The sequence below is a fragment of the Echeneis naucrates genome, chromosome 12, assembly GCF_900963305.1.
Source record: "Echeneis naucrates chromosome 12, fEcheNa1.1, whole genome shotgun sequence".
NCBI classification, from domain to species: domain Eukaryota; kingdom Metazoa; phylum Chordata; class Actinopteri; order Carangiformes; family Echeneidae; genus Echeneis; species Echeneis naucrates.
Genome location: NC_042522.1, coordinates 2,944,227 through 2,958,088, shown reverse-complemented (window position 1 = coordinate 2,958,088; position 13,862 = coordinate 2,944,227). Strand labels below are relative to the sequence as shown.

The 13,862-nt window shown below is 40.9% G+C and overlaps 1 protein-coding gene across 3 annotated transcripts in view; it reads right to left on the bottom strand.

Moving 5' to 3' along the window:
- Positions 1 to 301: 301 nt before the first annotated feature.
- rab27b (RAB27B, member RAS oncogene family) overlaps positions 302 to 13,862 on the bottom strand; it is a 33,708-nt gene continuing 20,147 nt past the window's right edge. For all 3 annotated transcript variants that reach the window (XM_029516514.1, XM_029516515.1, XM_029516516.1), the window contains exons 2-6: positions 11,759 to 11,930; positions 8,955 to 9,043; positions 5,137 to 5,240; positions 4,758 to 4,881; positions 302 to 3,919 (exon numbers count right to left, since the gene is read on the bottom strand). In XM_029516514.1, the coding sequence (XP_029372374.1) occupies positions 3,733 to 3,919; positions 4,758 to 4,881; positions 5,137 to 5,240; positions 8,955 to 9,043; positions 11,759 to 11,911 (657 nt within the window). In that variant the 5' untranslated portion in view covers positions 11,912 to 11,930 and the 3' untranslated portion in view covers positions 302 to 3,732. The remainder of the gene's footprint in view (positions 3,920 to 4,757; positions 4,882 to 5,136; positions 5,241 to 8,954; positions 9,044 to 11,758; positions 11,931 to 13,862) is intronic.

Below are 13,862 nucleotides of genomic sequence, written 5' to 3'. Positions count from 1 at the left end.
AATAAAATTCAATATGATGAGCAGAAGTTAAAGAGATTGTCATAACTCAAAGGCATTGGTTGAAGATGTCAAAGCAAATTGTCCATCTGGGAAGCAAGGCATCCAGGGCATTTAGACTCCACAAATTTCAAATGTGAAAGTTAGTGCCAATCATTACTGTGAATTTGGTGCTGTTTATGCTTGACTGCTTCATCTGAACTTTTGTGTACATCATTTGGGATTCATTTGAGTGCCGTCATAGAAAAAAAGTAAAATAAAGAAATACTAAATTTGTTGCCAGTCATCTCGATCAGTAAGGCTGCATGACATTTATTGGCAACTAACCTTTTTTTTTTTTTCGTCTTTATTCCAGATTTACAAAAAACTACCTTTACAAGAACTGAAATGAAAGATTTTTAAACTTATCTGTAAGACATTTTAAAGCTATGTTTTGAAGCAGTTTAAAGCAATAATGACGGATAAAATGTCCGTACATTTTAAATAGGTGGCAGAGCGTTTCGGGCCATTGTTGACTGAGGTTGATGGAATTTGCTTTTAGTCGAACACCGTATGCAAGACTTGGCAGGTAAATGTACACAGATTTGTCAGTGCTGTTTTCAGCTAATTCCACTTCCTCCCAGTGGCCAAAATGTTTCATTTCAACTGCTGCTTTAACTGTCTTGAAGATTCAAACCTTAATTATACAGATATACACATGCTACACTCCAACAACACTTGCTCCACGTTGTAGCAGAGGGGATGATCAATATCTATGTGCTGTGCTGTATGTTTAGACAAAAAAAAGATATAATGGGCCAACCTAACCTGTACACGATTCTACAAATCAGATGACACCTACCTACATTTCAAAGTAAGCAAGCAGTCAACTGAAATGGAGCAAACAGACGATATTTTCAGGGAACATTGTCGATATTATGCTTCTAAATAACTGCGAGGTTGTTATAATGTGCGACAGCTCTGTCTATCTTATCTCCAACATAATTGTTGAACATGGCACTGAGATCTTTTCATTTTGACTTTTAAACGAACAAAAGAACAAAAACGAAACACAGTTTTTAATTTGTGAAGTCTGTGAAGTTTTTCTCTTGTGGTCATTTTACACAGTGTCAGATTAAATGTGCGTGAGAACAAGGTAAAGCTCTACATTGTTTCAACCTACCATAATTGGCCACAAGTACATAATTAATACCAGTTTTTAGGCATCTTGCCAACATTGTTTTTCATCGTAACTGCAGTTGTCTAAAACTATACTATATACTATACATAAGTGGCACAATGACAGCGAAATCAGGTGTAAGTGGCAGCAGGTGATCGGCAGTAATGACAACAGTTAGAGATAATTTCTCTTGTTTCTGGTGCACCTTAACTTGTGTCATGTTTTTAAGGCAGATCAAAGTGTCACTTTATAAGAGGGGAATTGTTGAGATGCACTTCAAACAAAAGAGATGATCTCTGGACCAAAGCTCATTTCAACTAAATAAACTTTATTTTACAAAGGATTTCCATCTAATTGGCAACTCAATCAATGGCATAGCATCTTGGTGCAAATATGCATACTTTCATAATGGAGCAGAGTTTCAGGATGCCATGATATAACTGGATTTTCTCCAAACCCCCTGTTCAATGGAAAACTTGGTTCAAAGTAAAGCTAACAAACTCTATTGTATGTCCTCCTTAGGTTAAAGACAAATTATGTCTATAAATGTGTAATTTGGGGAGAATTCGACACTGGAGGAGCACCGAAGCAATCCAAAAGTATATCACAAATGCAAATCCTGTTGAGATCATTTGCTCCAAATGGACAACACCAACAACTAAAGAAGAAATATATGACAAACAGCACAACATATTACATCCGAGATAATATTCTACATTTTAAAATTCTTTAAATATAAATAATTGGTTGATACTCCTATAATATTATTAATGTGTAGGGCCTTAAAGCAATATTTCACTGGTGGATTATCTGTTAAAGAGATAAAAGGACACACCACAACTATGAACTACAAACTATATCTGCTCAAAATATAATGTTGCCTGATTTTTGTTTTATTTTTCATTCTAAGAAAGCTTCATAATCATATTCATTCATCATAAAATATGATTCTGATTGGGAACAATTATTGTCAACTCCATTCACATCCATTAGTGCAACTATAACTGAGTCAAAAGTGTTGTTTGTTGTATCTTCAGAACACAATGTTTTGTTTTAGGCTGAATTAAAGTTTTGTTTTCAGTTAAATGTGAGTAAGTCATGACGACAATGGACACCAAGTGCAACAAGTTTAACTGACTTGTCTCAAACTCAAACAGAGGTAATATCTAACCTTCCACAGTGAAATCATGCTTTAAACACCAAGGCAGTAGATCCGTTTGAAAGTCTCATACTCTACAGTTATATAAAATTTAAGCTCTTTTTTCCTCCTTTTCACATGAATATGCTGTACCCATATTTATCCAGCGAAACCGCATTGAGCCAAGAGACCAACATGCTTTGACAGTATGTAATGTTACTGAATGTCAAAAAAAAAGAGGTAAACATAAAAACCAGCACTATATGTTATACATGTGAAACTTCTTTTTGTATTAAAAGTCTAATATAAACACAGATGAGGGCACTTTTAGGGAAAACTTAAAATGTTGGAAAAGAACGCAACATGCAGTGACATCAATCTTGAACACAAAGCAGTAGAGTAAATGTGCTAACCATGCTCACTGTCAACTATCTTCACTCTAGAATAGTCCAAAACCACCCTTGTGCATATTAGCCTGTGGCTTGTAGCCCCTGCTAACATTACTGGGTTAGGGTGGCTAGCTACATTAGCTGCTACATGGACATTGGCAAAGGGTGTGAGTGTACACAGTCCAGTAGCCTTTATCCCTCTCAGCTGTCAGCTATCACAGCCATGATCAACAAGGTGTCGAACAAACACTGTCACTTATTATAAAAACAAACAAACAAACAAACAAAAAAAAAAAAAAGCCATCACCATTTGAATTGTTTTCAACATCATCAACATTTGTGGCACTACTGAACCACACAAAGCTGATGTGAAAAATGGCATTCTGGGCAAATATGGGTACAGCAAAGAATACTATGTGAAAAGGGGAAAAAAGGTCAGATCAGAAACACACACAGTTGTTCAGCCTGGTCCAGATGAAAAGGCAAAATGTATACAGCTACACAGCCTGACCTCTTTATTGCCCAGACAGGGCTGTCAGTCGAAACAGGAGATAAAAGCTTTCCACTCACACAAAGTGATGAAAAGATAAGAATGCCAAAGCATTAAAAACTAAATGATCTGTAAAGATCTGTTTTGACTGTTTAGTGCCACTTAAATCTTTCAAACCACAGATTAAGTGGGAGCATGCAGAGCTTAATTCCCAGGCTGCATGTTTTAAACGAGGCACATCTTATGTCTGAGACTAATGAAACCTTCCCCTCCTGTTTTCACTTCCTTAACAGGCTGTGGCTTAGTATCTTTAACATCCACAAGAGGGGGCTATGGTTGTTTCATTGCCAGAGGGGCAGACACTTTGGAAAGAAAAGGAAGAGTTGAGCTGATGGTTAAAAGGTAGGTTTTAAAGCAAAAAGGAAAGAGCGAAGAAGACAAAAAACCATGCATCCAAGATGACAGTAGGATGAAAATAAAAGATGGAGGGAATGTGACAAGTAGGAAAGAAAGATAATGGAGGCGTGTCAACTGTTCTTTCCCTGATCCACCTCTATATCTAACATGCACATTTTTTCTCATTGGGCTGTGCTTCACCAAGCTTTGTGGCCCCATTCCCATTGGCGGGCTCGGCAGGTGGCTTGTCGACACACTGCTCCATCCTCTTCATGACCAGGTCCAACAGTGTTATCACTGCCTTGTCCACCTCTGCTCCTGTCGCTGCACTTGTCTCAAAGTATGGGATCCTGTCAGCATCAAGAAGACATAATATTTAATAACTCAATAGTTGCTAACCTCACCCTCCTGACCTTGTAAAAACAATATCCTCCACTTTAAGATGAATTTCTGTATCAGTGAAAACATTGTGTAGACCAGAGGTCTCTAACTCTGGTCCTGGGGAGCTACTGTCCTGCTCCAACAAACCTGATTCAAATGAGTTTGGGCTTGATGACAAGCTGATCATTTGAATCAGTGTGTTGGAGCAGGCAACATCGAAAACATGCAGGACTATTTCTATGCCTTTATTTCAATGCATGTTCATAAAGTCATGTCAATAAAGTGTATTAATGATCTATTTCATAATTTAAGTTACTCAGTCATGTAGGTCATGGTATTGCTAGGTGATATGTGAAGGAAAGTGATGTAATTGGTCCCTTTAATGTTGTTCAAGTGAAAATGTTGACGTATGTCAGGGGTCAGGGATATCTTGCGTAGCCTGCTGCAGCATGACTCTCAGATACACAACAGAAAAGGGCTGGCTGGCTGGGTGGATGGATGGATGGATATCAATCTCTGTTTATGGATGTATTGTATGTAGTTTCCCAGAGTTCACCACAATTTATTACTTCCTGGAACTTGCACGGCAACATCAGACTGAGGCTGTAACTGGCTGCAATGGCACCAGGAAATGCTTTTGCACTTGTTGACCAGTAAGTCATTTGTCAGTCACCACGGTCTGCTTTCTGCTTTCTTTTGTTATATCTGAAGCTCCCTGTGTGATGTCAGAGACTTTACAATGTCACAGTGTGTCAGTATATTCAATATTCTAAGTATTAAAATGTTGTATATGAAAAACAAACATACCCGTATTTATCTGCTAGCTCCTTGGCCTGTTTCTCCTGGACCTCCCTCTGGTCGGCAAGGTCTGCTTTGTTTCCCACCAACACAATATCTGGATTCTCACAGTAGGCATTGGCCTGTAGCTGGCCTGGGGATGCACACAGAGAAAAAACCAACAGCAAATAAATGTGGCATAAAACTAGTATTGAAAATTGTGTAACAGTTTGTCAGGGGACTGGCGGTGAAAAAAAAAAAAAAAAATCAACTGGTGTCGCTTACTTCTGGTTTATTTTATGTTTTCTTCATGAGACTTACAGCTTTGTTACAACTTCCCCTTACTTCATGTTTACATCCCTTGGAGAATTTTGATAGCAGAAGCAGAAAAAGACCCTCCACAACATACTCATCCAGTTTCTGACATTGAGGAAGCTCTGCTGGCTGGTGAGATCGAACATCAGCAGGAACCCCATGGCGTCTCTAAAGAACGCTGTCGTCAGGCTGCGGAACCTGGAATGTGCAAGCGAGCAAAAACTAAATACACAATGACACAATATAATATTGTAAAGTCCTTAGGTTAGTACCATTGCACAACATCCACATAATATAATATAATATAATATAATATAATAGGGTCTTCGCCATTTGAACAAAGACCTGAGCAAAGATGACAGCTGTGAGGCTCAGCTGGTTTGGGCAACGGCAGTCCATGTGACACCATATTCTACTGAATTAGAGATAATTTGCCAACGTGAAACAACAGATATGTCTTACAGCTAGATGGTGAAATTACTTTAACATTTAACATCTACACTGGTGAAGACCCAAACAAAGCTTAAAATGAGTGAATAATGATGTTATTTGACCAGATGGCTGATAAACACAACAGCAAAGGGAATTACTCACTGCTGAATCTGCAAATAAGTTCATCACAGTCATATAGATGTCATTATAAAATGACCCTACTCCTCATGTTTCTCATGGGTTTATGGTCTATGTCTCTTTTTTCAAGTTTTCAGGACAATTAGATGTCCATTTTTAAAATGATGATACTTTTAAGAGGATAATAGACCATACAACCAGGGTAGAGTATAGCACAGGTCAGATGTTACATGATATAGTTTCAGTACTGAAGTCATTTTAGTGATTGGTTTAACCCCCAATGACTGTTGATATATTGAATTATTTGGATGTGTGTGTAATTATGTTCCTCGACACAGTTACATGAGCTGATCATATGGGTGGAATATTGACTTCAGATGTTGAATTAAATGATCACAACTGTTAAGTCGGTGAAAACCTGGATATTTACACAATTAGGATATATATAGGATAATTCTCTGAATTAATGAAATAAAAATGACGAGTCATTCTGCTCTGACTCATCAGACCTTTGTACACAGATCCAACAGATAAATCCCAATTCCAATTGAAGCCCACGCAACACAGACATGATTGACACATACAAAGAGAGGAAGGCCCATAGACCAACACGAAAAAACCCCAATCCACACCATCACAGATAGAGACCTGCTAAGCCACTGCGAATTGGATTTGCCATATCTGAGTTTTTGCAAAACATGAGACTGATTGGAAAAGCAACATTGCTCCCCCTGAGTTTCAAGAAAAATCCATGGTTGTACACAGAGTGGTGATTCAGCGTGCGTTTAATATGTAAATATTTAAATGTGCCAGAAGAACCACAGGGTTTCATTTTATACAGGCCACTTTTTCTTGGAAGAACATCTTGTTGAATTTTCTGAATTCAGTGTTCAGTTTGTTCAGTTTTCTAAACTCAACATTGTGTTACCATTCCGGAATTTTTTTGAAGGACATGTTCCTTTACTTGTGACCAAGGCCATTGAAAACTCTCCATTTCGATTAGATCGAAGGTTGCAAAGTAACATTTACCCACAGAACCATCTAAGACGACATCTATGACACAAGTGTCTGACTGCAATGCTGAAATTTAAAGACAGCTTGACGTCAGCACATATCTCAGAGTTATGCTTCTTCATGTAGCCACATCCAACAACCAGAAAAGAAGATAAATAGCTTAGTGACAGCTATATAAATCCAGTTTTACAGCAATGTTATGGTTCTGTCCTTCTGTTTCTAGCATTGTGTGCTATCTGTGTATGTGTCTCTGCCTTAGGACAGTTTCTTACACTCTCTCAGATGCTTTATTTCCAGATTACTTGACATTCATCAGTTAACCCCCCTGGCCCAACACCATACAGCTGCTTCAGCCAATTTGGTATTTTTGGCCACATACACCACTTATTAGTTTTGTTTTTTCGTTGTTGTTTTTTTTGTCTGCATTTGTTCTCATAATTTAACACCACAGGGTGTCAACAGTGTATGAAGTTTGATGCAGTTATAATCTTGCAGCTACATATTTTATTATTTCAGTGCGTTCCTGTGAAACCAGCCCCCCATGGAAGCTAGTTTGTGATCTTTAGAGTGGAATGAGCTTTATGTGGCAGGGAGGGCAGTGCTACACCTCAGTGAATACAGGGGGGAACAAAGGACGGAGAAGATGTGGAAAGAGGACAGGAGAAGGGAAGCAGGTGGTGCTGGTAGGAGCTGGTGGGGTGAGGGATTAAGAGAGTCCAGAGGGTTTATGTGGAGATGTGGGGAGATGGGAGTCCAGATAGATGAAGATGTCTCAAAAGAGGAGCCCACCACCCTGATGCATGTGAGGTACCAAGATCAGCAAGCGACCACAGCCACAGGGCGCGCTGCGGTCACCAGTGTTGTAGGCGGGCGACGGTGAGCAAGCAAGCGCACACCAGAGCAGGACAGAGGGCCCCACGCCGACCCCAAGTACCCCCCCACCACCAGCATCCGCCACCGAACTCACACACCTTGGACCCCAACCTCCATCCCCCAGACGAGCCAGAGGTACCACACCGACTGAAGAGACCCCCTGGGAGCCCCAGAAGGCGGACCTGGGATAAGTGCCTGTAGGGGCAGAGGACCATGATGCCAGACCTGCACGCCCGACACACACAGGCCACCTGTTTGAGTTTGTGCCCCTGCTGCTGTGCTGCACCTGGGAGCAGAGTCCGGTTGGGGGACTTCTGGATTCCCTCGGGCTCCGCACCCCACCTGTGGGGCACACTTGCCTGCCTCCTAATCCGCATTTACATCACGCTCCACCCACCACTACATTACTGCTCACAACCACAGATAAGCACATCACATTCACCCTACACAAGATTTTAATGCACCACACCTTGAGGGACGCTTCAGGATGGGTGCATCGGTGTAGGCTGCTGGACAGAGGTGTGCTGCAGTCCTCTGACTTCCCCCCACCCTCCTCTCCTTCCCTCCAATCTTAATCTTGGAGGGTAACAAGATCACGGTGCAGGGTAATGATTCCTCAACAGGGATTGAAGAAGCACAGTAAAAGGGACATTTTCACAGATCAGGGCATGGCTTCGAGGGCCTGGGCCCCAGTGGTGAGGTGGTGCTTGTGTTTGGTGGCCTCAACATTGTTGAGAAGAAAGGTCCGACAAAAAAAGGGTCCGACAACAAGCAGAGTAGTGTGCACCGCAAATTGTGTCGAGTTTTTGACTGGTCAGAATTGAGACTTTCCTATTTTGTATGACCTATTTTATTTTTTTGTATTTGACCAAAGAATTTAGTTGTCAATTTGTTTGTGCTCTCCTGTAACACTTGAAGCTTCTGGCTGGTCAGAATTAAGATTTTAGTTTATTATATAATAATTGTATTTATTTGAAATACAGTTCTATAAGGTCTGTAGTACATTTCATATGATTAACTTCTGATAGAAAATAAATAATATTTAAACCAATATTAATGTGGTTTCTTCACATCTCAAATAAGAGCAAAAAAGAACAGAAACAGTGATTTGATTTATATTGTGATATATCAACAATCGATATCGAGTGATATGAAATATCGTGACAGGATTTTGTTCCATATTGCCTCGCCCTACACCAGACATATTTACATTGTTGACGGATGGGTTGGACTGGGTTATCAACTAATGACCATGAGAAGGACTGCAGCTTTCACCTTTTAATTCAGCTCTCAGCTGCTCTGGGATAGAATGTGTTCAACTGGAACACAGTTTTAGACTTTTAGAGTTGTGGAAGAAAAAATAATCAACATATAGTTGTTGATCACAACTCATAAAAAGACAACCCATTATCCTAATTATGATCCAGCTGGAGAGAAAATAAGATGCAGTCCTACCTCTCCTGTCCAGCTGTGTCCCAGAGCTGAAGATGAACCTTGAAGGTTTTCCCTGTGGTCATTCCATTGGGGTTGGATGCTGTATACACCTGAGAAGGAGGAGTCATTGTTAATGGTAGTACACCGTGGCTCTTGATGACAGGTGAAATAAAAGCTGCATGAACACATTCACAGTTTGTGCATCCTTTCTATGCCATATAAACACACCATCACCTCAGTGGTTGTGGTCACTTCAGATTGAATCTGATTTTCACCACAAGCAAGAGCAAGGCACACCAAATGTGTTGCCTTTGGAACATCTTTGTTTCATCATCAATGTTAAAAGATAGAATGAGTTCACTGCCTGCATGAGAAATGTGACTTACACCTCGCTGTCCTGTTGACAGTCATTTTGATTTCATACCAGGAATATTACACAACCTTGTTCAGACACCTTGTTCTGTGGTCTCTACGTCCAGGCAGTGTCTGAATTTTCTGAAAAGTTCTTTTGTCCATTTCACTGAAATGAATGTTTGTCTCTGTTTGTCTTTGTGTGTTGGCCCTGTGATGGACTGGCGACCTGACCAGGGTGTACCCCGCCCCTCACCTGATGTGAGCTGGGATTGGCAGCCCCGCGACCTGGATACGGATAGAGCGGATGAAGATGAGTGAGTGATTCCAATCCATTCCTCTTGCTGTAGCTCAGCATTTAAATAAGTTTTCTTACATTTGTTGGTTTAGTCTCAGTGTTTCCTCTACCCCAAATGTTTTGTTATGCTTTTCTTTCACAAATGTGGGAATGATGATCCAAAATTTTGTTAAAATGTACAAAACAGTGAACTTTATCTTGCCTGGCTGGCCTGCACTCTGAGTGCTCAGCACCCCTAAAGCTCTGATCATAGAATCACCCCTGATGGTGACTATAAATTGTCCGTAGGTCTGAGTGTGACCGGTTGTTTGTCTCTGAAAATGAATCCACCATTAAAGGAACCCGGAAGTTGGATGCAGACAGATAGATCTGTACAGATGAACTTTTGTGTGCCGCAGCTGGTTGTGATTGTGTCTCTGCAGGAAGCATTAGGTGTGATTCACACCTCTGACTTTGGCTGATAAGCATTTATCATGGCCATCATGACTGTTTGAAAATTGATGATATCCGTTCACCTTCAACCAGTTCAGACCGGTGAACTCCATTTGACACTTTGTATATATTAATTATTGTAGACTATTTCATAGATTTGTTTTTACTTATTATATTGTACATTTCCTGACTTGAATACAAATTTTGTTTTTAGTGCAAACATGCAAATGACGATAAATTAACCTTGAACATGACAGTGAACCAGTGAGCTTTGCTATGGCTGCATAGCCAACATTAGCACTCCAGTTGTTTACTACCTCGCCAAGAGCTTCCACCATTGTTGCTTTTACATTTATACCTTATCACATCCTCATTGCAGACCGGACACTGCTTTGACTTGGTATAAGAAAATGATGACACAGTCTGACTGGGACTTGACTAGCTGGTGAGCATGCTCACGTCAGAAGTGATAGAAAGAGGAGTAAAACAAGCTCTGGACACAGCTGTTGATGGGTAAAGAAATGAAGTTTAATGATGAACTCAACTCACAATGTTTTACCTAAATTGAACTATGTATCAGTAGTGAAACCTACAAATAGCTCATTTATTTCTAAACCCTCCTTTAAATTCTGCAGTGAAATGCAAGAACAGGCATAAAAAATAAACTAATGAATCTTACTGTACTCTTAAACCATATATGCAAGAAAGAGACTTTACAAAAGTATTGTTGCGTGTTTTCTCAGATATTCTAACAGCAGCTGGCAATTTACAATAACAATTCAGTTGTAGTTGCTCAAAGGAAAAAACAAGGAGTCACATTGGGCTTCAAAGTAAATAAAAGCCCAGAGCCAGTGACAGCCCTGAACTGAACACTCAACTGTTGCTTGTGGATAAAATCATTTATTACTGGGTTTGACCTTAAAGACAGATGGCAGCACAGGACCAATGCGGCCAAACCAGACCTCGCCCCTCGCTGATTCACAGAGTCCTGGACATAGTCTGATAACTATCAGGGAGTGTTTATAGTGGTAGTTCAGTTCATCCAATCCATAAAATCCTTCTGCTTTAACTATAAAATCCACAACACACTAAAAGCGGATTTCTGTCATCCACAATGAAGCATTAGGTGTTACAAAGGGAAATAAAGTCTTCTTAGGTCATTCTGGCTGGAAGCTCAGTGTTTGAGATGTCATTAGGCCATCAATGAGCACGGGATGGATGGACGGTCTATCTTGATACATAATTCCTCCAGCTTCAATGTGTACAGTACATGGCATAAGAATCTCTTTGGATGAACTGCTGATAACCAAACCAACCAGAACCTGTGGCTGAGCACCCAAAAGTAGACTTTTTTTTATGTTAGAAACCATTGCTCTGATGCATACGTGTCTATGAAGCTACGGTCTATAGAGCTCCATGTGCATTTTATTCATGAACACCATAGAAACTAAAAGGTGAACCTGAATCTTTTCACAGGTTATCCATCCCAGATTACTGCTGGACATGACGCAGGCTTGATTTTGCTGAGTGTGACTCAGCTGTTGAGGGAGAACACCCTGACCTAACCTGACCCACTTTATGAAAAGTGAATCCAAGGGAAAATACCAGGGTAACTATGGAAACCAAGCCTCTATGAGAAAATTGACATCCACTCGAGATTAAATTTAAAATGGATTAGCTGGGTTCAAAACTAGGAACAACAATATGTGGAATTTGTCATTAACAAGCACAGATCAGAGCTCACCACTCTCTTTTCCCTGAAGTCGATGCCGACTGTGGTGATGAACTTGGGGTTGAATTTGTTGTCTGTGTATCGATACAGGAAGGTGGTCTTCCCCACGCCTGAGTCCCCCAAGGCCAGGAGTTTTATAAGGTAGTCATAGTCCCCATCAGTCATAGTGATTACTGCAATAAACCTGAGAAAAACACACAGAGATGCTGGTTAGCATACAGACACACACAAATGGCACATGTAGCCCAAGTTTTATACTTTCATTGTTAGGGTGTGCCTGAAAAAAGTCACATGAATAATGAATTATGGGGATCACAGGGTCAGTGACCAGAAAATGACTTTCTGGGAAAATAGTGACTGTGTGTAAGTGAGAACATGAGAGGAGGTGGGTGAGAGAGTGTGTATTTGTATGTGTGAGTATGAGAGAGCAGGAGAGACAGTGTACATTGCATTACAGCTCAAAATTGCTGTGAAAAAGAGCAGTGTGAAAACAAACTGAAACAATGGCGTCATTTTCAATCATTCTTTTGATGATCTACAATGAAAACACAGAAGTATCAGATTCAATGATGAAATAACCACACAGCAAAAGTCACATAGTCAGTTATGAAAAAAATTATTCTTCTTGTTGTTCATTCATCTTCTACCGCTGATCTGTTGGGCTGCTGTGGATGCTGGAGACAATCCCAGCTCACTCTGGGTGAGGGTGGGGTCACCCTGGACAGGTCACCAGGCCATCCCAGGGCCAACACACAGAGACAGACAGACCAACAACTATTCACACACAAACCAGAGTACCGAGAGTAAACCCACGGAAGAATGGGAAGAAGATGTAAACTCTGCACAGAAAGGCCCCAGGCTGGGAACTGAACCTGCAACCTGCTTGTACTACTACAACTACTATGCCACCCCTATTCTTATTATTGTAGTTCCTAATTTGTATGTTCAAAGACACTACACATATAAAAGTGAAAAACATTAAATACTTTTGTTCGTAAATCTTACATATTTTTCCTTCTGAAAAAGAAAGGTTTGCTGCTCGTGGTCAGTGTGCGTATCCCGTTTCTGTAGTGGGTCCCTGTTTTGTTTGAATTACGACATACAGTGAATGCACTTAACAGTCAGAATGTTAGCAACCGGCAGGCAAACCAAACGCACATCACCACGTCAGAATGAGTGAGTCCGGAAAGACCAAAGGTGGGGGGTTATACATTTTTATATCTTGGAATTGGTGCTATAACTCCTATGCCACTGACAGTTTCTGCTCCCCTGATGTGGAGTATATTACTGTTTGATGCAGGCCCACATATCTGCTGCGCGGGTTTCCTGCAGACATGGTAACTGCTTTATACATACCACCCAGTGCCAATGTCAGTTCAGCACTTAGCCACCTACATAAAGCCATCAGTAAACAACAAAACACTCACGCTGAGGCCATACATTTAGATATGGGTGACTTTAACCACAAAGACCTTAAAACCGGGCTCCCCAGATTTCACAAGCACATCACGTGTGCCACAGGGGGAGAGAATGCACGAAACAGGGCCTAGGCTACAGAAGTAAACAGGTACCTCACTTAGGAAAATCAGACCACATGTCAGCAGCCCTTATCCCTGCATACACCCCCAGCTATAGAAAAGCTCCTCCACAGACGAGGGCAATTACAACCTGGCCCAAGGGCTCCTCAACACAGGTGCTGGAATGCTTCCAAACAGCCAACTGGACTAACCCTAACCCTAACATCAGGATCTTGAAGAACACACCTCAGCTGTGCTTGGCTACATCAAGCAATGCTTGGAGCAATTGAGCAAACAGGTCCACAGAGGAGGCCATAGCGACTCCTCCACATCACGCTGTCACACATGGAGCACCAGGGGAAGTACACTTTCAATACGATCATTCCAAACAGACTGGTGAACAAACTAAAGAACCTAGGTTGCATCCATCCATCTGCAGCAGACTTTTTAACAAATTTTTCCAAGAAGGTAAGAGTAAGCCCCCAACTCTCATCAGAACTTGCCATCAGGACTGGCGCACCTCAGGGGTGCATGTTGAGTCCACTACTCTACACCCACAACTGCAGCCTACCCACCCGAACAGAACTATCAAGTTCGCG